The 23,574-nt window shown below is 45.0% G+C and overlaps 2 protein-coding genes across 3 annotated transcripts; one reads left to right on the top strand and one right to left on the bottom strand.

Annotated features, from left to right (window-relative positions):
* Window positions 1-7,688, bottom strand: LOC117745148 (C-type lectin domain family 4 member A-like). Of its 2 annotated transcripts, none has more exons than XM_034553250.1 (7): window positions 7,491-7,688; window positions 3,216-3,293; window positions 2,446-2,550; window positions 1,272-1,601; window positions 1,023-1,186; window positions 737-840; window positions 1-659 (listed from the first exon to the last, which is right to left on the bottom strand). In XM_034553250.1, exons 1-7 carry the CDS (start codon window positions 7,552-7,554, stop codon window positions 536-538), a joined length of 969 nt encoding a protein of 322 aa, XP_034409141.1. In that variant the 5' UTR covers window positions 7,555-7,688; the 3' UTR covers window positions 1-535. The 2 variants fall into 2 exon arrangements, with proteins under 2 accessions (XP_034409141.1, XP_034409142.1); XM_034553251.1 differs by having other exon boundaries at window positions 1,272-1,427; window positions 7,491-7,687.
* Window positions 7,689-10,324: 2,636 nt separating this feature from the next.
* nes (nestin) lies at window positions 10,325-17,702 on the top strand. Its single transcript, XM_034553206.1, has 4 exons — window positions 10,325-11,292; window positions 12,213-12,337; window positions 13,736-13,809; window positions 14,453-17,702. The coding sequence occupies exons 1-4, from the start codon at window positions 10,456-10,458 to the stop codon at window positions 17,209-17,211; spliced, it is 3,795 nt and encodes a 1,264-aa protein (XP_034409097.1). The 5' UTR covers window positions 10,325-10,455; the 3' UTR covers window positions 17,212-17,702.
* The last annotated feature ends 5,872 nt before the right edge of the window (window positions 17,703-23,574 follow it).

The following is a 23,574-nucleotide window of genomic DNA, read 5'->3' as shown; positions in this document are numbered from 1 at the left end:
ACGTGTGGCAGCACATTTATTCACAGGTGACAACAGACTGAAATATGAACTCGATGCCTCCAGATGGACGAAGGCGTCAGCCATCAGCTGTAAAGTCAAACATGTGAAGATCTGAACACTTCATGGAAACAGACTCTGGGACATCCTGCTGAGAACAAGCGATGCAGCTAATGAGTAGCAACGATATACAACTACAGATAGGAACCTGAGCTTGTTGGTGCCTTTCATCAATCTGCAGATCTATAAGTCATAAGCAGTGCTTAACAAATCAGAAGGAAAACACAAATTATTATTCATATTTAACACTTTAGAGCCCCTTCAGGCCGTTATCTAATAATACACTTTAAAGGTCAGCGTCTGCTTTGAAGAATAGTTTACGTCATACAACATATATATGTTTTAGTATAGATATAGTTGTTTAGCTTTTAAAAACATAGTTGTGAAGTAGAAGTCTACACAGTTTGATATTTATGAGCCACGTGATATTACATGCAAGAGAATCCAGAAACCTTCTCAAGTATGAAGTGTGAGAAGTTCAAAGAGATAAAGCGTCCTGTATGCAGATCCATCGTTGTCGGTCGCCACAGCTCACTGAGCTCCATCTTTCACCCTGGATTGAAACAGCACAGTGACCTTCAGTAGCATCTCCTATCCAGGAGCTGAAGGAACAACAAGATGTTTAGACCAAAGGCTGATAGGACATCTGACTCAAAGTGGTGAAGGAAGTGTCTCCTACGTTTGAGCCAGCTCAGTTCCATCCATCCACTTCCATTTCCCTCCTTCAGCTCTCAGGCCAATCCAGTATCCAGTGTCTCCCCAGCTGTAATAATTGATTGTGTCCTATCGTAACAGAAACAGTTATCAGATACTGAATGTAAACATTTTATTAATCAGAAACCATTTGTTGTCTTATTTACATTATTTATATTTATACTTAAATAAGGGTAAACATGCCTATCAGACTCACCTACGGAAAATACATGTCAATGTAATAATTGTCATAAACACAGTTCTCTCGTTACCTTTTCCTTTTCAGTAAGTACAACAGACAAATCTGCATTTTTTCCTCTGCAGTCTTCTCGAGCTTCTTCCCAGGTTTTCTGACCACGATCGTCAGGGTTAACAACCGCATAGCAGCTGGTCTGGTTGAGTAACCAGCCCTTCCTACAAGAGTTACACTGTTTCGCTGAAAGAACAGAGAGCAATGAACACCTTCATTATGATGATATTATTGGGTATTTATGGACCTAATTAAAGGAATGTGATCATACCGTCATTATCAATGCAGTAGGTATAGATGCTCCACTGAGCTCTGCTGATGTTCTGCTCATTCCAGTTCGTCTCCATGTCTTGTATTCGTTGTGTCAAGTTGTTCTTCTGGTTCTCCAGATCCTGGTTCCGTGTTGTCAGGTTTGTGATATTGCTATCTAAGACAATATTTTCTTTTGTCAGGTTGCTCAACTCGACCGTCAGATTGTTGCGTTCCATTGTCAAGTTGTTATTGTCTACGCTGAGTTTGTTTCTTTGGTTTGTCAGGTTCTGAATTTCAGCCAGCAGAGTCGTTTGGTTTCTTTCACCACTTAATGTTGCATTCAGACCTACTGAAGACGTAAACATATTACACTGTCAACAACAACAACTGGACAAAGAGACCATTGTTTGTGTCCTAAGAGAAACCCAAAAGATTAGTTACATATCTGTTTGTTATGTACTGTTGTTACACATGTCATTAAGACCTTTTGTGATGGTTGTTCTCTATTTATAAAACTTACGTTGTAACAAATGTTGCGTTGTTACAATGTTACATTGTTGCATTGTTACAATGTTGCTTTATTACATTGTTAGATTGTTACAATGTCATATTATTTTAACACAAATCCTGATCATTATTCAACCTTAGAGTAGTTAAACCTAGCTAAACCAAAACCAGTTGTTTTACAGCGTGGCATTGTGCGCCTCTTTAAGAATAGTTCAAGACTGATGTGTTTTTAATGGCGTTCAATGGCCCAGAAGGTGAAGTTCAGAGTTTGATACACACACTTCTTAGTAGATACATTCAGTGCTGGTTTTGGTCTAATTCTGGGATTTGTTGACAATAAGAAAAATATACAAATTCACTCGACTTAATTGCTATGATGCATAATGTATTTTTTTCACTCATTTTGGCTTCTGTCTCAAAAATGAAAGTGTCTTCGATCGACTACTAAACCATAAGAAGTTAAATATGAACTGGTGACATATGAACAACACAGTTTAGATGAGTTCATGTCGCTGCTCTGTGCATCACAATGGGCTCACAAATAAATAGCATTTGCAAGTCTTATGAATTACTTCCTGTCTGAATACATTGAATGAACAGAAATGAATGTGTGTCACAGATTTAGAACACAATAGACAGACAGACATCATTTATATAAATATAAATGTTGTGTGAGTTGTACTTACGGACGACAAAGACTGCTACGAGGCCGGCCAGCAGAATGACACAAAGAATCCCAAAACAACAAGCCAACTTCTGATAGTGACACTGCTTGTTGTTTTCTTTCTCATCTGGCAAAAAGACAATCAGAACACAAAAGACAGAAAAGTCCCACATTAGATTTCACCAACTCCGACTGCCAAAGCTTTCCATGAGCTTCAGATCAACGTGCATTCGTACACAGAACAAGAGTTCAATATTCACGACAACACGATGTGTAATAACCGTGCATTCTTGCTTTTTGTGTTGTTCAGTGTTTGTACGTTAGCGCTGCTTTTTTACGTACTTATGTTACGTTCATTTTTACGTAGTTTACGCCGAGCCGTGATGAGGCTGATCAATCAGCCGCAGCCGGCTCCGACGTGATTGGACGATACAACTTGGACAACAAACACAAATTCCTTTACCTTCAGATTCTATGCAGAAACCTTTCGCAGGGATTATGTAACGTTTTAAAAACCTATCCTCTTGAGATAAAACATTTGCCATTGGGCATACAGTAGTGCATTGTAGCAGTTATAGTATAAGTATGGTGGCAGTAGTACAACAACAATTAAAGCTTTACGTTGATGACATCATGTTTCTTTTCGACAAAGCTCCTCCAGAGTGAATTTACAGATGATTTCCAAAGCCGACTCAGGAACTAGTTCCATTTGAATGGTTGTTATACTGGTTAGAGTGGTGGCAGTAAAATGAACCTCAATGTGTTTTTTTGTTTGGGTATTTTACAGCTTACCGTCGGTGTCGGCAGTCTGTTCGGTTGTTTCGTTTTTCATCTTCACTTCGTCGTACACAGTTTCCTCCTCTTTTTTAGCTGAAAGGTAAAAGGAAACAACATCATAGTTGATAACTGCGTAGCTGTCACAGGACTTAATAAATGGAGTGTGCTCACTAAATGCGGGGCTACTTGTGGTTCCTAGAGTCCTAAAAAGTAGGATGGGAGCCAGAGCCTTCAGTTATCAAGCTCCTCTTTTATGGAACCAGCTTCCACTTTCAGTCCGGGAGGCAGACACAGTCACCTCATTCAAGAATAGACTTAAGACTTTCCTCTTTAATAGTGCTTATAGTTAGGGCTGAATCAGGTTTGCCCTGGTCCAGCCCCTTGATATGCTGCTATAGGCTTATAGGCTGCTGGGGGATGTTTTAGGATACACTGAGCACCTATCTCCTCTTCTCTCTCTCCTTATGGATGAATTTACATCTCTCCATTGCACCTTATTAACTCTGCTTCCTCCCCGGAGTCGTTGTGACTTCACGTCTCATAGGGTCCATTGGACCTGGAGGTGTCTGATGCTGGTTCAGGGTCCTGGGCCAGACCTCATTGATCTTCCTCTGTTGCTCTCCTGAAGGTTTCTTCACTTTTTATACTTGTGAAAGGTTTGTTTCTATTATTTGGGAGTTTTTCCTAAACCGATGTGAGGTCAAAGGTCAGGGATGTCGTATATGTACAGATTGTAAAGCCCTCTGAGGCAAATTCATAATTTGTGATTTTGGGCTATATAAAAAAAACTGAATTGAATAACATATAGTTTTTAGACTCTACAGGTAAATAGGGTCAAACATGACCTCATAGACATCACATGACACTTCACCACTTCATCACTCACATTAAGAGTTATTGTGTTATAGGGTCAAACATGACCTCATAGACATCACATGACACTTCACCACTTCATCACTCACATTAAGAGTTATTGTGTTATAGGGTCAAACATGACCTCATAGATATCACATGAAACTTCACCACTTCACTCACATTAAGAGTTATTGTGTTATAGGGTCAAAACATGACCTCATAGATATCACATGAAACTTCACCACTTCATCACTCACATTAAGAGTTATTGTGTTATAGGGTCAAAACATGACCTCATAGATATCACATGAAACTTCACCACTTCATCTCTCACATTAAGAGGAGTTATTGTGTTATAGAGTCAAAACATGACCTCATAGATATCACATGAAACTTCACCACTTCATCACTCACATTAAGAGTTATTGTGTTATAGGGTCAAAACATGACCTCATAGATATCACATGAAACTTCACCACTTCATCACATTAAGAGTTATTGTGTTATAGGGTCAAAACATGACCTCATAGATATCACATGACACTTCACCACTTCATCACTCACATTAAGAGTTATTGTGTTATAGGGTCAAAACATGACCTCATAGATATCACATGACACTTCACCACTTCATCACTCACATTAAGAGTTATTGTGTTATAGAGTCAAAACATGACCTCATAGATATCACATGAAACTTCACCACTTCATCACTCACATTAAGAGTTATTGTGTTATAGGGTCAAAACATGACCTCATAGATATCACATGAAACTTCACCACTTCATCACATTAAGAGTTATTGTGTTATAGGGTCAAAACATGACCTCATAGATATCACATGAAACTTCACCACTTCATCACATTAAGAGTTATTGTGTTATAGAGTCAAAACATGACCTCATAGATATCACATGAAACTTCACCACTTCATCACTCACATTAAGAGTTATTGTGTTATAGAGTCAAAACATGACCTCATAGATATCACATGAAACTTCACCACTTCATCACATTAAGAGTTATTGTGTTATAGGGTCAAAACATGACCTCATAGATATCACATGAAACTTCACCACTTCATCACTCACATTAAGAGTTATTGTGTTATAGAGTCAAAACATGACCTCATAGATATCACATGAAACTTCACCACTTCATCACATTAAGAGTTATTGTGTTATAGGGTCAAAACATGACCTCATAGATATCACATGAAACTTCACCACTTCATCACTCACATTAAGAGTTCGGTTTCATCCTTAAACTCTATTAAGAATCACGTCATTTATTCGTCATCGTTCGTTCCGTGTTTCGCATCAAAACTGTCAGCTGTGATTCAATGAAATCAAAAGGTCAGAAAGTCAGCTGATCACGGATGAAAGTGGGAACTCTCGTTTATGGAGAAGCTCAAAAGCTTTTGTCGGTGTGCACACATGCTCGGAAACAACCCGTTAACGGGAAGTATTCGACAAAAGAGAAACATCCGTTTAAGAAATGACCCTCAGACAAACATTATTTCTTAACACTTCAAAACTGTGCATCTATATTTTAATTGTATGTGTGTGTGTGTGTGTGTGTGTGTGTGTGTGTGTGTGTTGGGTTTACTGGTCCACCAGTTTAAAACAGTGTGCTGCTGGTTCTCTCTCTCGGCATTTCGGGGCCTGTAAATGTTCACCTGTCTATGGATTGCACAACAATAAACCAGCACACAGGTGCACATGAAGCCTGATATGAACCCATATGAAGCCTGATATGAACCCATATGAAGCCTCATATGAAGCCTCATATGAACCCATATGAAGCCTCATATGAAGCCTCTTATGAGCCCACATGAAGCCTCATATGAAGCCTCATATGAACCCACATGAAGCCTCTTATGAAGCCTCATATGAACCCACATGAAGCCTCTTATGAAGCCTCATATGAGCCCACATGAAGCCTCATATGAAGCCTCATATGAACCCACATGAAGCCTCATATGAAGCCTCTTATGAGCCCACATGAAGCCTCATATGAAACCACATGAAGCCTCTTATGAGCCCACATGAAGCCTCTTATGAGCCCACATGAAGCCTCATATGAAACCACATGAAGCCTCATATGAACCCACATGAAGCCTCATATGAACCCACATGAAGCCTCTTATGAGCCCACATGAAGCCTCATATGAAGCCTCATATGAACCCACATGAAGCCTCTTATGAGCCCACATGAAGCCTCATATGAAGCCTCATATGAAGCCTCATATGAAGCCTCATATGAACCCACATGAAGCCTCTTATGAGCCCACATGAAGGCTCACATGAAGCCTCTTATGAAGCCTCTTATGAGCCCACATGAAGCCTCATATGAACCCACATGAAGCCTCTTATGAGCCCACATGAAGCCTCTTATGAGCCCACATGAAGCCTGATATGAAGCCTCATATGAACCCACATGAAGCCTCTTATGAGCCCACATGAAGCCTGATATGAAGCCTCATATGAACCCACATGAAGCCTCTTATGAGCCCACATGAAGCCTGATATGAAGCCTCATATGAACCCACATGAAGCCTCTTATGAGCCCGCATGAAGCCTCATATGAACCCACATGAAGCCTCTTATGAGCCCACATGAAGCCTCATATGAACCCACATGAAGCCTCTTATGAGCCCACATGAAGCCTCATATGAACCCACATGAAGCCTCTTATGAGCCCACATGAAGCCTCTTATGAGCCCACATGAAGCCTCATATGAACCCACATGAAGCCTCATATGAACCCACATGAAGCCTCTTATGAGCCCACATGAAGGCTCACATGAAGCCTCTTATGAAGCCTCTTATGAGCCCACATGAAGGCTCACATGAAGCCTCTTATGAAGCCTCTTATGAGCCCGCATGAAGCCTCATATGAACCCACATGAAGCCTCTTATGAGCCCACATGAAGCCTCATATGAACCCACATGAAGCCTCTTATGAGCCCACATGAAGCCTCATATGAACCCACATGAAGCCTCTTATGAGCCCACATGAAGCCTCTTATGAGCCCACATGAAGCCTCATATGAACCCACATGAAGCCTCATATGAACCCACATGAAGCCTCTTATGAGCCCACATGAAGGCTCACATGAAGCCTCTTATGAAGCCTCTTATGAGCCCACATGAAGCCTCATATGAACCCACATGAAGCCTCTTATGAGCCCACATGAAGGCTCACATGAAGCCTCTTATGAAGCCTCTTATGAGCCCACATGAAGCCTCATATGAACCCACATGAAGCCTCTTATGAGCCCACATGAAGGCTCACATGAAGCCTCTTATGAAGCCTCTTATGAGCCCACATGAAGCCTCATATGAACCCACATGAAGCCTCTTATGGAGCCTCTTATGAGCCCACATGAAGCCTCATATGAACGCGTGTGAAGGGTAACGAACGTGCACCGACCTTTGGGTGGAGCTTGCTTGTTGGCCTTGAACACCACCGAGGCGTAGTTGACCTCCTCGGCCATCGCTGCTCCTGCTCGATGGAGCTCGGACCGACTGGCAGACAGAAGTGCTGGCTTCCTCTCAGGCCGGCGGGCGACTTCTGCTTTTGGTTGAGAAAGCGATTTGCATCCGTCGCCGGTCGAGAGTGAACTTCAAAGCTGAATCCGGCGCGTTATGGAAATATATATTCCTGTGATGGACGGAGGCTAATAGTTAACTCACCATAACTCACCACATAGAATGATGCAATGTCTCTGTCTGCATCTTAATAACCACACTGAGAACCGAGTGGTACTGGTTCTCACCATTGCTCATATTGCTCATATATATAAAGAAATGAATGAAACTTACTCAGTTCATGACATACATTACCCCTCTGCATAAAGCTTCATAATATATAGTTTATATTAATAAATGTGTATAAATGAGTCTCTGGATGCTGTGTGAACTAACCCCTCTGCATAAAGCTTCATAATACATAGTTTTTATTAATAAATGTGTATAAATGAGTCTCTGAATGCTGTGTGAACAAACCCCTCTGCATAAACCTTCATAATATATAGTTTATATTAATAAATGTGTATAAATGAGTCTCTGAATGCTGTGTGAACTAACCCCTCTGCATAAAGCTTCATAATATATAGTTTATATTAATAAATGTGTATAAATGAGTCTCTGGATGCTGTGTGAACTAACCCCTCTGCATAAAGCTTCATAACATATAGTTTTTATTAATAAATGTGTATAAATGAGTCTCTGAATGCTGTGTGAACTAACCCCTCTGCATAAAGCTTCATAACATATAGTTTATATTAATAAATGTGTATAAATGAGTCTCTGAATGCCGTGTGAACTAACCCCTCTGCATAAACCTTCATAATATATAGTTTATATTAATAAATGTGTATAAATGAGTCTCTGAATGCTGTGTGAACTAACCCCTCTGCATAAAGCTTCATAATATATAGTTTTATTAATAAATGTGTATAAATGAGTCTCTGAATGCCGTGTGAACTAACCCCTCTGCATAAACCTTCATAATATATAGTTTATATTAATAAATGTGTATAAATGAGTCTCTGAATGCTGTGTGAACTAACCCCTCTGCATAAAGCTTCATAATATATAGTTTTATTAATAAATGTGTATAAATGAGTCTCTGAATGCTGTGTGAACTAACCCCTCTGCATAAAGCTTCATAACATATAGTTTATATTAATAAATGTGTATAAATGAGTCTCTGAATGCTGTGTGAACTAACCCCTCTGCATAAAGCTTCATAACATATAGTTTATATTAATAAATGTGTATAAATGAGTCTCTGAATGCTGTGTGAACTAACCCCTCTGCATAAAGCTTCATAATATATAGTTTATATTAATAAATGTGTATAAATGAGTCTCTGAATGCTGTGTGAACTAACCCCTCTGCATAAAGCTTCATAACATATAGTTTATATTAATAAATGTGTATAAATGAGTCTCTGAATGCTGTGTGAACTAACCCCTCTGCATAAAGCTTCATAATATATAGTTTATATTAATAAATGTGTATAAATGAGTCTCTGGATGCTGTGTGAACTAACCCCTCTGCATAAAGCTTCATAACATATAGTTTTTATTAATAAATGTGTATAAATGAGTCTCTGAATGCTGTGTGAACTAACCCCTCTGCATAAAGCTTCATAACATATAGTTTATATTAATAAATGTGTATAAATGAGTCTCTGAATGCCGTGTGAACTAACCCCTCTGCATAAAGCTTCATAATATATAGTTTTATTAATAAATGTAGTATAAATTGCATCAGATAAAGGACTCATCTCTGTACTTAGCAGAGTAACAGATACATAATAATTATAATAATAATAACAATAACAACAACAATACATAATAATTATACATAATAGCAATAATAATATATAATAATAATAATAATAGTATATAATACTACATATTTCAGGTTTGATGTGTTTCTTTTATATATACACTATAAATATATATATATATATATATACCCAATGTTTTCTAAATGCCAAACCACAGAAGACTTTGTGATAGTTTGTGTTATTTAGAGAGCAGTCTGATATAAATGTGTTATTACGACAGATTATAAGGTCGTAACATTGTAACAACCTTTTAGTTCCTTAAAACAAATGCAGTCAGAGGAGTCACGGCAGGAGGCTGCAGTGCCGAGAGGCGGCCACTAGATGGCGATGGGAAGGTCAAGCTGAGGGCCGATAACACATATACATACTATATATATATATATATATATATATATATATATATATATATATATATATATATATACCTGTGCAGACACTGTGTTGGCTGTTGATAAGGTCGTGGACGTCAGAGGGAGAGGTCAATCATTAACCGACTTTCCCTAAACACACTCCGTCTTCTTCATTTCTATATTTACCGGGTTCTTGATGACTCATTGCATTCGTACACAACGGAGCTTTATTTCTCCCTGCAGAGGTTGTTCACACAGGTTCCTGAAATGAGTCCAAAGACCGGTTCACAGTTATTTAAGGACACGTGTCGCCTTCCTGTGACCTCGACAGTAGACGGGTGAGGAGGTCCCCGAGTGCACACCGGTCTGGTTGTGATTGTTCAGCATCCTGAACCTCCAGGTTTCCTTCTATCTGGCTCTTTCTCCTCCAGTGGTGAAAGGGTTAACGTTGGAGATTACATCACCGCCTCGCTCTCCCTCTCTGCCAGCCCTCCTACTCCGCCCCTTTCCTTTCCTCTCTCCCTCTCCATCCTTCCTAATCCCCTCAGTCTCCTCCCTCTTCCATCCCTCCTCCCCTCCGCTATGAAAGGGAAGCCTCGGAGGAACTCCCCCACTCTCTCGCTCCTCACGCTGACCCAGCGAGGCCTCCCTTTCCCCCAAAATCCTCTCTGTTTCCCAGCTCTGCCATGGAGCTCCGGAGCGTGCGTACGTCCTTCCACCACGGCCCCCCCGGGGAGGAGAAGCACCAGATGCTGAACCTGAACCGACGCCTGGAGACCTACCTGGGCCGAGTCCAACTCCTGGAGGAGGAGAACGCGCTGCTCTCCGGAGAGATCCGAGGCCTGAGGAGCAGCAGCCGCGGGGCGTCGGGGCGGAGGTGGAGGGAGGGCCTGGAGGAAGAGCTGCGGCGGGCCCGGCTGGAGGTGGACGCCGCCTGGGGGGACAGGGTCCACGCGGAGGTGGAGGCCGGCAGGGTGGCCGAGGAGCTGCGAGCCCTGGAGGAGCAGAGGCGGAGGGAGGCTCGGGCCCAGGCCGAGGCCGAGGGGAAGCTGGAGCAAAGCAGGAAGGAGCTGGAGGAGGAGCAGCGGGCGCAGGTCTGGCTGAGGGAGCAGGTCGGTCAGCTGGAGAACCAGGTGAGGCGCCTGATCCGAACCCATCACGAAGACGTGGCCCACTTGGAGGCCGCGGCGAGCCGGTCCAGAGCCGCGGTGGCACCCACGTTGGCTCAAAGGGGCTACCAGACAGCAGACCTCCAACAGCTGGGGCAGGAGTACTCCCAGAGGGCCACCAGGGCCTGGCAGGAGGCAGCTGAGGCCCATCAGGGGCACTTAGACCGGCTGGAGGAGTCACTCCACCGGGCCAGGACCCACTTGGCCCAAGTGGGTCAGGAGAAGAGCGAGAGCCAGCTGAAGCTCCGGGCCCTGGAGAAGGAGAGGGAGTCGGCTCAGGCCGCCAGGCGGCACCTGGAGACGACTGCAGCCCAGCAGGGAGACCGGCACAGCCAGGAGATCCTGCACCTCCAGGTGAGAGAGGCTCCTCCAGGAGTCAGGTCCTCCTCACTGCACCTGGAAACAGACCCTCAATGGAGCCGTGGCTCCAGTCTTTAACCATGACACCAACACCTGTTCAGGACATGAATTATATAGATAAATGTTGCTCGTCAGAACTAATCAGAATTATTTAATAAGAGACCTTAAATTGATTATTGATTAATTTCAGCATTACAATATACTATTTATGTGTGTGTATATATATATATATGTGTATATATATATATATATATATACACACAGTATATATATATATATATATATATATATCATTGGCTGTCGCTCATGAAGGGTGCGGTCTCTCAATGTGTTTGATGTCTTCGTTGAAGCAGTCTAAAATAATGAAGTGACAAACCTCAGGAATATGTTTATACACATATATATATATATATATATATATATATATATATATATATGTTTATACACATATATATGTATATATATATATCTCATCTGGGCCTTTGGTAATGAGCCAGTTGTCCCTCTGAAGGCCTTTAAGGAGCATTTGTGAGCCCGGGGGCTTTTCTCCTTCACTATGCTGATTTAATATTGTAATGGAATGAAAACATTGGTCTGAAAGGGACTGTGGGAGGGGGGGGGGGGGGGATTAGTTCTGGGTCACAGGACCACATGAAGCATTCTGTGGTCCTGGACCCCCTTTCTCATTTGCAGGTCTAATAATAACCCAAAGGGTTAACGTTCCACTATTAAAGCAGCATAACTCATGTTCTGAAAAACAGATCCGTTAACATCGAGATGGCGTTCCCTTGATCGACGATGAGGAACACAAAGGACGTTTATTTTTACCCGTGAGAATGCCCTCGTAGCTTCTCTCTTTTTAAAATGAGGTTTCAAACCGCTTCCTTTTCCTGTGTCACTTCCTGTTTTGGCAGGAGCACTCGGACGGCCTGGAGGAGCAGAAAGAGGAGCTGGGCCGGCAGGTGGACCACCTGGTTCTGGAGAACCAGGGCCTGCTGCAGCACAAGGCGTCTCTGGGCCTGGAGGTGGCCGCGTACAGGTACACAGCGAGCACGGCGGCTAACATGAAGACCTTCACCACAATGCCAGGGTCAAGGCATCCCAGCATGCATTGCGTGTCTCTGCCCCCTTGTACATTTACAATGATAATGTAATAACTATGGACACAATTAGCCTAGCTTAGCATAAAGACTAGACATTCAAGTTGTTTATATTTAGGTCAACACAAACAAGAACGTGTGATTATTGTGTTAGATATTGCAATATTTTACCCACAGTGACACACACGGTATTGCATCATATCTTACTAAAGAGGAACATTATACTGCACTTCTACGAATTTAAGTTATTTCATACAAACTCTGTCATGTTGCATGAATTCACACACACACACACACACACACACACACACACACACACACACACAGATGACTAATCATGTGTTTCAGACTGCTTAAATGCTTAAACTGAGGGGATTTGCAGCTTTTCCTCAACCTATTTAAGATACTATAAAATATACTTAATTGTCCCCGAGGGAAATTTGCTCCAAGTGATCAGACTGATATTATTTTGAGGTTTGGATTGTCGGCGGAACGAAGAAAGTCATTTAAAAAAACAGGAAATTGCCATTTTGAGCCATTTTGTAATTAACAAGCTGAAATAAAAATAATCAGCAGATAAATAATAAGTTTAACGCATCCTAATGCTGCTGCTCGGTTGTACCAGCTGACGGACAACAGCCTCCTGGTTGAAGGTCTGTAGAGGCCCCCCCCCCTCCTCAAAGTATTGACCCTGAGTCTCCCAATTTATGAGCTATGGGAGTCTAGAATAACAGCAGAGGGGGGGGGGGGGGGGGGGGGGGGGGGGCTAGAGGACACACAATGTCATTCCTTACACATGATGGGACTGTTTCAAAATAAATAAATAAAAAACAGCTAAACATGCAGCGAATTATATATATATATATATATATATATATATATATATATATATATATATATATATATATATAATTCGCTGCATGTCTAGCATGTGCACGGTGCACCTGAAACACTGACAGTGGCGTGCATATGGCTCTTCAATGGTTCCTAAATAGTTCCTTAATGGCTCGTCAATGGTTCCTCAATGGTTCCTAAATGGTTCTTTAATAGTTCCTCAATGGCTCCTCAATGGCTCCTCAATGGCTCCTAAATGGTTCCTCAATGGCTCCTAAATGGTTCCTTAATAGTTCCTCAATGGCTCCTCAATGGCTCCTCAATGGCTCCTCAATGGCTCCTCAATGGTTCCTCAATGGCTCCTCAATGGCTCCTCAATGGCTCCTCAATGGTTCCTCAATGGCTCGTGCAGCATCACGTGTGAACACACTGAACATCACCGTGTTCACGTTCCGTGTGTTCTTCAGAGTGTAACCGGCTCCTCTTGTTGTCCGTCCTCACAGAGCTTTGCTGGACATCGAAGGCCTCGGGGGAGGCGTCCCCTTGTCAGATCAGCCCAGAGGCATTTCCACCACAGGTAATTAAAGTAAAGAGTATTAATACATGAGCAGTGTACAGCGCCTCAATAGGCCACATAAATCCTCTCCTTAACCCCACTCTGCTTTGTACGAGTATCATTTCAGTCTCTCTAAAAGCCCCTCAGAGTGGGGAACATGGTTGATACGGTTTGTAATCGCATTAGTCAAACTGTGCGTGTGTGCGCGCGTGGGCGTGGGGGTGTGTGTGTGTGTGTGTGTGTGTGTGTGTGTGTGTGTGTGTGTGTGTGTGTGTGTGGGCGTAGGCCCTTTGGGTCCTGTAATGCGAGCCACCAAAGACAGGCAGTCCCCAAAGGCCATTGAGCCGCATGGCTTTGCTTTCTGGTAACTTAGACAACGGAGAAAGGACATGTCGATCAATATCTCCCCATTAGTGTCCAGCTTCCATTGAGAACATGCATTTCAACAATGCTTTGGGAAGGCAGTACGTGAGGAGTACTATGATCATTTTAAATACTAGTCAAAGCTGTGTGGACATATTAAATATCTACGATTTGGCATCTTTTTGGCCAGAATTGTGATCTGCGAATTGGTTTGAATTCAAGAGACAACCAATGCAAGTCCTTATTATGACAGTAGCTCAGTTCATTGTGTATTCATGAGCTCTGCTCTTGTCCTCCACAGATGCAGTGTTCAGTCCTCGGGGTGTTCAAAGGAATTACCGGACCCAGCTGTCCGCCGGCCACAGGACCACTTCCCTCTCATCTGTCCGCGGCTTCGCAGGAAGACGACCAACAGCGATGACGGCATCGCCGACCGGGACCAGAAACCCTGTCGCAAAGATTTCCTCGAACCCCGACACAACAAAGTCAGCGACACGGGAAATCCCTTATCCCAAAATACTGCAGGATGGAGCCGTGGAAAGTTTCAGACCCCAGGAGGTTCAGGAGAAAGTCACCCATGCTGAGCCTCTATCGCCTCCCAATGAGCAGGAGGCCGAAACAACATCAGGGGACAACGGCTGCGAAGAGGACCGGAACCGTGTTGGTGTGGACCCGACACAGGACGGACCAGTCCTCCAGTCGGGGGTCAGTTCTCAGGTTGAGTCCGGCCTCAGCACTGAGCCACCCGTCAGCGATAAAATGAGTCAGCATCAGTTTACAACAGCCCACCTGACGCCATACTGTGTCAGAATGACAGAGGAGCCCTGTGGGTTCTCAGATGAGTCCGATGTGGAAGTCCCTTTTGAAGAATCGGTGGGAAGAGAAGATAAGCAGGAGCTGCATGCGCCAATGGATGCGCGTCCAGAGAAAGAGTTCATAGGCGAAGAAATAGAGCAAGTGCAAGAGGAACCGTCAGATTCTGGAACAGAGGTGGGATTTGATCCAAACTTTGATTCCAGGACAAGTAAACCAGTGTCTGAAGAGAGCTTGATCCACAAAGTGACAGACTTCAACCCCGATGAAAACATCTTGAAGGAGGAGGCAGCCGAGACGAGGCAAGAAATGAGCTCTTCTGTCGTGGGAACCAATGAGATGGATGTTGAGGATAAGTTGTACACGGATGGAGAAGAGATGGACACATGGGATAGTGTAATCGAGAGGAAAAAGAAGACGGAAGAAGGCATCAAAAAGGACGAAGAAAAAGGACAACACGCTGAACCAGAGGAAGATATATCCGCCAGAGATCAAAAGCATGAAGAGAGAGAAAGTAGGTCTGATTTAGGTGCTCATCCAGACAACAACGAGGCTTCTTTCGTGACGGCCACACTCGTAGATGACGATGGACGACGTGTCGCTCTAGACCAAGAGCGCCCACTTTCCCCCGACAGCGAAGAAGACGACGACGACCAGGATTCTCAAAATGTGTCCGTGTCGTGGAGGACCGAGCTGGAGGGCGACAGCTACGCTCAGGATAACACGCTCGCCGACACTCGGCCTCTGATCCGATACAAGAGCGACGAGGCCGACGCCAACACTCAGGCGTCGCACGTGGACGAGAGCGACTCCAGCGAGGGTGATCAGGAGAAGAAGTTCGGAGAGACGGGGATGTGGAGCGAAGGCAAGTCGAAGAGATTTGGAACGATGGAAGATCTGTGCGAAGAAGTTGAAGGCGAAGCGCTGGATGAGGAGTATAATCTGGGGTATACTCACATGGAGAACAGGGCTGCTGGTCATGGTCAGACTGGAAGTGAGCAGGCCGCACTGGGCAACGCACAAGGAATGATCGGAGAGCTCAGTGACGGACAATCGGATGGAGAAACTGAAGAACTTACCGAACCCACGAATATGTGCAACGACGTGGAGCTGGAGACGGACCGACTTGTGGAGCAGGAGTTAGAGAACTTAGCCACGGACAGCTACAGCGCTCACTTTGCACAGCGGCGGGGGAGCGCGAGCGAGGAGACGCTGCATCTGCAGGGCAAGTCCGTCGAGGAGAAGGCAGAGCCAGAAGAGGCTGGGATGCATTCCCGTGCAGAGTCACTTTCATCTTCCAGTCCAGTTACAGATCGACCTTACGAGAACCTGCATGAATCGTCGGTGGCGGAGCCTCAAGCAGACACTCTGGCGTATGAGGAGGTGCATCATAAAGATCAGGTGGCGACAGATGCTCCAGAGGAAAGAGAGGAGGAGGAGCACAATGCGTCCACGGTGACACACGCCGATGCCACAGAAGATCCCTCTCGCTTCGCTGACTTCATCAGCAGGTCCGATATGGAAGAAATCAACAACTCAGAGGATCCAAACTCTGTGTTGCAGGTCTCAGCGGACCAGGAAGGCCTCCAGGGGGCGGCTGCCCCCGCGCAGGGGAAAGAGGAAGCATCGAGTGCATCTCTAGGACATCTCGTTGAGGATGTCGCAGACCGCAAGTTTCCAGAAACTCCAGAAACCGCTGAGTGGGAAGTCCTAGAGAACCCAAGTGAGGACTTTGAATTCAGAGATCAGAGTGAAGATTATGAAAAATGGACTAATGTGCTGGAATCAGCTGAAAGTTATCAGAACGACGGCGACGGCGGCTCCAATGAGGGCGTCATGACACGGAAGGAGACCCCGGAGGTTTCCCCCGGCAGTGCGCCTGATGGAAACGACATCTTTGTGGCCGAATTGGTGAACACAAACGGCAAAGACAACCTCCACGGTTTCTTTACCTCTGGCTTAACGGATGACATCTGGGAGACCGGTGCCGCCTATCGGCCCGATGAGGCCCGTAACGAAGCAGCGGGGCAAACCAATCAGAATTTAGTTTGGGGGAATTCAGAGAATGTGGTAAACTCCAGGGCAGAGACGATGGACTCATCCAAAGCCCCGAACGCCAAGAAGGAGCAGGAGCGTCCGGAGGTGAAGCAGGTGGTGCGTCGCAATGTTGTGGAGGCGGAGTTTGTTCGCTCTGACGAGTCTGACGTTGAGGGGGAATCCTGGTCCTCCGGGGAGGAACCGGTGTGAAAAGTAGCGCCAAGTTTGACCTTTAACAATTTTAGACGTAACTTTTAGACGTAGTTTCAGTCGGGGAACACGACGTCGTCCGTATGACGCGTTCACTACGAAAGCCAAAGTCGCTCAACCACCAACGTGCCAATTCTGTCTCTCACGATGCCGAGCACTCGTTTCCTTAATCCGACATATTTCATCAACAATTTATTTCCGTCTGTCCTGCTGGTTCAAACTCTTTATGTGTGCATGTAACGCAGGATTGTATCTGCAGGAGGGAACAGCATGAACAAAGAACCAGTCATTCCAAAGTCAAAGCGTTATTGATCGCTAGCCTGATCCGATTTTACTGACTGATGCAAATCAATGAGCCCAGAAGGGGAACTCCTTGTAGCGCTGCTGTTCCACAGCTGTTCATTGGCCGATAATCGACCCATCTGTGCATGCTTCACACGTGTAGAGTTGGCTTTTTACTTTCATGTACGGTACATTTACAGTCCATAATAAAACGGTAGATTCATGACGTGCTCCGAGTCTTATTGATGTTTCTTCTTTGCTCGCACGGCGCACCTGAAACACAAGTGGGTGTAACCGACGTGTTCCACCTGGAGGGGGCGGATCTTTAAACCAGGAAGTCATCGGCACGCTGAGGTTTTCTTCTAAAAAAATAGCCAATGTTGGCTTTTTGGATTTTTACAGAGAATAAAGTCTGTGTCTAACAAACGTTAACGAAACTTACACATTTTATTCAGCAGGATATTCTTCACTTTTATGATGTGATTTTTTTATGATCACTTTTATGTGTAATTGCAACGGCCGTAAGTGGAAAAAACGATGGTCCTGCTGTAGAGGAAGTCCTCCACGGTCACATGACCTCACGTCCAGTCGTCTCATTCAGGCTCGTTTATTAAGACGTGCAAAAGCTTCTAAATTCATCAGAGGTTTTATATTTATATGTTAAAATCTCTTCAGCTTTTGTTCACCACAGACTGTTAGATGGACTTTGAGATGACGGAAACTGGACGTAATAAAACTGTTAATATTTCTGGTATTGGCATCCTTTATAAAGTGTGTTGGCCATATTAATTCGTACAATCTTACATAAGATCTTTAATGTCACAGGTAACACAATATTTTACAGGTCCGTCGTATCCTAATAATCTGCCTCAGTGTCCCGGAGAGAATAATTAAATTTCAGATTGTACGTGAAATAGAGACGTGTTCAGGTAAGCAAGCCATCCAACATGTATGGAGAATTAAATATCCAGGAACACAACAATAATCAATTCATATTAACTGAGTTTAACGTTCTTACGAGGAAAACATTTATGAAATAAAGTGGAACCCGGGGAAGTTGTGCAATTCACATTGTGTACACCTTCGTGGACAAATTACCAGGAAGCTTTCGCCGGAGTGTAAAACTCTGTTATGTAACACAAACAACCAGAAGAAACCTGTGTGTGTGTGTGTGTGTACACGTTTATGTGTGTTTGTGTGTGTGCGTACGTTTATGTGTGCGTGTGTACACGTGTGTGTACACGTTTATGTGTGTGTTTGTGTGCATGTGTACGTTTATGTATGATCGTGTGTGTGTACATTTGTGTGTGTGTGTGCGTGTGTGTGTGCGTGCGTGTGTGTGTGCGTGTGCGTACGTTTGTGTGTGTGCGTGTGTACGTGTGTGTGTGCGTGTGTACGTGTGTGTGTGTGTACACGTTTGTGTGTGTGTTTGTGTGTGTGTACGTGTGTGTGTGTGTGTGTATATGTGTGTGTGTGCGTGTGTGTACGTGTGTGTGTGCGTGTGTGTACGTTTGTGTGTGTGTGTGTACGTTTGTGTGTGTGTGTGTACGTTTGTGTGTGTGTGTGTGTGTGTGTGTACGTGTGTGTGCGTGTGCGTGTGTGTGTACGTGTGTGTGTGTGTGCGTGTGTGTGTGTGTGTGTGTACGTGTGTGTGTGTGTGTGTGTGTGCGTGTGTGTGTGTACGTGTGTGTGTGTGTGTGTGTGTACCGGGGCCCTCAACAAGCAAACAGCCATCCCATGACACAGCCAAGGAAAGATTCCGAGAGACGGAACAATGTGTGCCCCCCCCCCCCCCCCCCCCCCTCCTTCTCTTTGTCCGCCCGTCATTAGTCCGCATTCTGAACAATGGCGGCTATTTCAGCGGCGCTCTCCTGCTCCGCCGCCCAAATCTGTCCAATGAGAGGAAGGAAGCCGAGTTCTGGTCAACAGAGCCGTCCTCCATCTGCTGGAAGAGCAACTAAAGACTCGTTAAGCACAATGTACACCGTTCAATGAAATACATTTAAATAAAGAACCCCCCTCCAACCAGCACCGTTTATTTGGCTTCAGCTAATAAACCTGCACGGGCATCAAGGCGACCTGCTATTTAGAAGTAAACAAGTGTTTGTGGATCTGGAAGTTGGCACTGAGCTCCCATTGGAAGACATTTGGCACCAGTGGGCGTGTCCCATTAACTGGGTTGTTTCTTGGCAGCGTGACGGAGGGTCGAAGCGACGCGTGGTCACCGGTTGCCAGGTTTCCACTAACGAGCTCCGGTTTACCACAGAAACTGGCACCGCCACTAATGAGGCATTCGTCAGTTTGTAGCTGGGACACGCTGTCGGCCAATCACAAGCAGGCGTGAACACGCGCAGATATACCTGAACGTGAGCACCGGACCTTCACCAAAAGAGGAACAGACGTAATATTAGAATTATGTCCTCCACACGTCCTCAAGTCTTAATGTTGTGCTCCCCAAGACCTCCATTGATTAGTTTATGACCTCCTTTCTCATTGTAATGAACTGCACTTAAAATGCTGCGTTGGATGTGCAGGGTATCTCCATGATGCACCGGTCCAGCCATGACCAATGGAGTCCTGGGGGGGTTGTAAGAGGCCATTAGGAGAGTAAACCTCTCTGAGGAAGTGTGTGTGTGTGTGTGTGTGTGTGTGTGTGTGTGTGTGTGCTCTGACAGCCATCTGCCGGCCCTCGGCCCCATTGATTCACCCCGGATGTCATTGGTGTCTCCAATGGCTCCTCCCACTTTAGACCTCCATTATCTCAGAAAAGGGCACGAAATGAGCTGAGAGAGAAAAGTTCAACTGGTCACATTCAGCTGGAGGGTTTAACTGGCCGGGACCAGGAATATGAGTTGAATATTAGCAGTGAATCTGCCATTAAGATGTCGATGCAGTCAGGCAGGTCCAGGTCCAGGATCAGGTTCTGGTAACAGAGACGTAACAGCAGAAACAAGATGTTCAGACCAAGTTACTAATATAGTACTAAAGCAAATAAAAAGGCCTTTTGGAGATGTAGGAACGGAGGTCTGGACCTTTGTTTCCTCCCGTTGGGTCATCGGTCTGAAAGGTGACCCCGATGCGTCCGAGAGGTACAAACTAACCGACGTTCTCCGAGCACGAAGAAAACAAATGCGTCTGCGTCACAGAGCTGAAGGTCGCCATCGCCAAGCCGCCAACCAGCTGTCAGCCGGTTGCGCCGCGCGGTGCAACCGGCTGACAGCTGGTTGGCGGTCCAGAACGATAATATAATCCTGGATGAGAACAGAAGCGTCGAAAGGTCGTGACCTGGATGCTCCAGCTCACAGTCATCTGCTTTTTAATACCGGCTCATCGATGTGACGTATATAGACTATTAGAAACATGGGATCATCTGATCTAAAGATAAAAGGAGTCCTTTGGTGACTCGGTTTCTGCCCAGAGACCGACGCTCCTCTGCTGGTTTGAAACCATTAAGGCAGAACCAGAGTGGGGAAAATGAGACCAGGCTAATATTATATTACAGAAACCAGTATAAATCTAGAGGTTCACAGCGGAGCTGTAACCTTCATTTCATCACTTAAAAGAACCTTAAAGGTTCTCATGAGATTAAAGCGCTCCACAAAGGGAACATTTCCATTTGATGCATTTCTGATGACATCATTTAGAGTATGAGGGACGCAGCCAGGAATCAATTACACAGACGTGTGGGATTAAGTAACAACTACACAACTATACAACCACACAACCACACAACTACAACAAGGAGATGGAAAGGACACACACGTCCTCCCACACAACACCTGAAGAAGAACATGAGATACCAAACCAGAAATAAAAGGACAACAAGGTGCAAAATCAAGAGAGAGAGGGGGAGAGAGAGAGAGGGGGGGAGAGAGAGGGAGAGAGAGAGAGAGAGGGGGGGGGGGGAGAGAGAGGGGGAGAGAGAGAGAGAGAGGGAGGGAGGGAGAGAGAGAGGGAGAGGGGGGGGGGAGAGAGAGAGAGAGAGAGAGGGAGGGAGAGAGAGAGAGAGAGGGTGGGGAGAGAGAGAGAGAGAGGGAGGGAGAGAGAGAGGGGGGGGGGAAAGAGAGAGAGAGAGAGGGAAAGACAGAGAGAGAGAGGGAAAGAGAGAGAGAAAGAGAGACAACACAGAGCAGGATGTGGGCGTGGCTGCTCAGAACCACTTGAATGGTCCCAGATTAGATGGATTACTGGTTCCTGGATGGGTGTGTGTTGGCCGGCAGATGCCCACAGTAATCTAATCAGGGAGTGTAAATGAAGTTAGATGTGCTCTGGTAGTCAGGCCACGCCCCCAAGAGGAAGACGATGACTCACATACAATCAACCACACACACACACACACACACACACACACACACACACACACACACACACACACACACACACACACACACACACACACACACACACACACACACACACACACACACACACACACACACACACACACACACACACACACACACACCTCTGTCTCTCGGCAACCACAAATCACATTCACAACATAGAAAATACAAATATTAAAATAGGACCAATTCAATCACTGCACATCCCTCATATGAGAAATAATAGAAATGTTAACAGACTTCCATTTTATATCTTGTGTTATTAAAGTGGTTACACAACAATACTTTAGTTAAACATTGTTTACCTTTTCTCCCTTGAATGTTTTTTTATTTACAAAAGGTTGAGGGTACACAAAAAGGTACACAATGTTCCATAAGCACCATGTTCCATAAGCACCATGTTCCCTCAGCACAGTGTTCAATAAGCACCATGTTCCATAAGCCCCATGTTCCCTAAGCCCCATGTTCCCTCAGCACCATGTTCCCTCAGCACAATGTTCCCTAAGCTCCATGTTCCCTCAGCACAATGTTCCCTAAGCTCCATGTTCCCTCAGCACAACGTTCCATAAGCACCATGTTCCATAAGCACAGTGTTCCCTAAGCTCCATGTTCCCTCAGCACAACGTTCCATAAGCCCCATGTTCCCTAAGCACCATGTTCCCTCAGCACAGTGTTCAATAAGCACCATGTTCCATAAGCCCCATGTTCCCTAAGCCCCATGTTCCCTCAGCACCATGTTCCCTCAGCACAATGTTCCCTAAGCTCCATGTTCCCTAAGCTCCATGTTCCCTCAGCACAATGTTCCCTAAGCTCCATGTTCCCTCAGCACAATGTTCCCTAAGCTCCATGTTCCCTAAGCTCCATGTTCCCTCAGCACAACGTTCCATAAGCACCATGTTCCATAAGCACCATGTTCCATAAGCACAGTGTTCCCTAAGCTCCATGTTCCCTCAGCACAACGTTCCATAAGCCCCATGTTCCCTAAGCCCCATGTTCCCTAAGCACCATGTTCCCTCAGCACAATGTTCCATAAGCACCATGTTCCATAAGCACCATGTTCCCTCAGCACAGTGTTCAATAAGCACCATGTTCCATAAGCCCCATGTTCCCTAAGCCCCATGTTCCCTCAGCACCATGTTCCCTCAGCACCATGTTCCCTCAGCACAATGTTCCCTAAGCTCCATATTCCCTCAACACAACGTTCAATAAGCCCCATGTTCCCTAAGCCCCATGTTCCCTCAGCACCATGTTCCCTCAGCACAATGTTCCCTCAGCACCATGTTCCCTCAGCACAGTGTTCCCTAAGCTCCATGTTCCCTCAGCACAACGTTCCATAAGCACCATGTTCCATAAGCACCATGTTCCCTCAGCACAGTGTTCAATAAGCACCATGTTCCATAAGCCCCATGTTCCCTAAGCCCCATGTTCCCTCAGCACCATGTTCCCTCAGCACAATGTTCCCTAAGCTCCATGTTCCCTCAACACAACGTTCAATAAGCCCCATGTTCCCTAAGCCCCATGTTCCCTCAGCACCATGTTCCCTCAGCACAGTGTTCCCTAAGCTCCATGTTCCCTCAGCACAACGTTCCATAAGCACCATGTTCCATAAGCACCATGTTCCCTCAGCACAGTGTTCAATAAGCACCATGTTCCATAAGCCCCATGTTCCCTAAGCCCCATGTTCCCTCAGCACCATGTTCCCTCAGCACAATGTTCCCTAAGCTCCATGTTCCCTCAA

Source organism: Cyclopterus lumpus, chromosome 16, assembly GCF_009769545.1.
Source record: "Cyclopterus lumpus isolate fCycLum1 chromosome 16, fCycLum1.pri, whole genome shotgun sequence".
Lineage (NCBI taxonomy): Eukaryota > Metazoa > Chordata > Actinopteri > Perciformes > Cyclopteridae > Cyclopterus > Cyclopterus lumpus.
The sequence above is the reverse complement of the archived record's forward strand: the minus strand, read 5'-3'. Positions and strand labels throughout refer to the sequence as shown.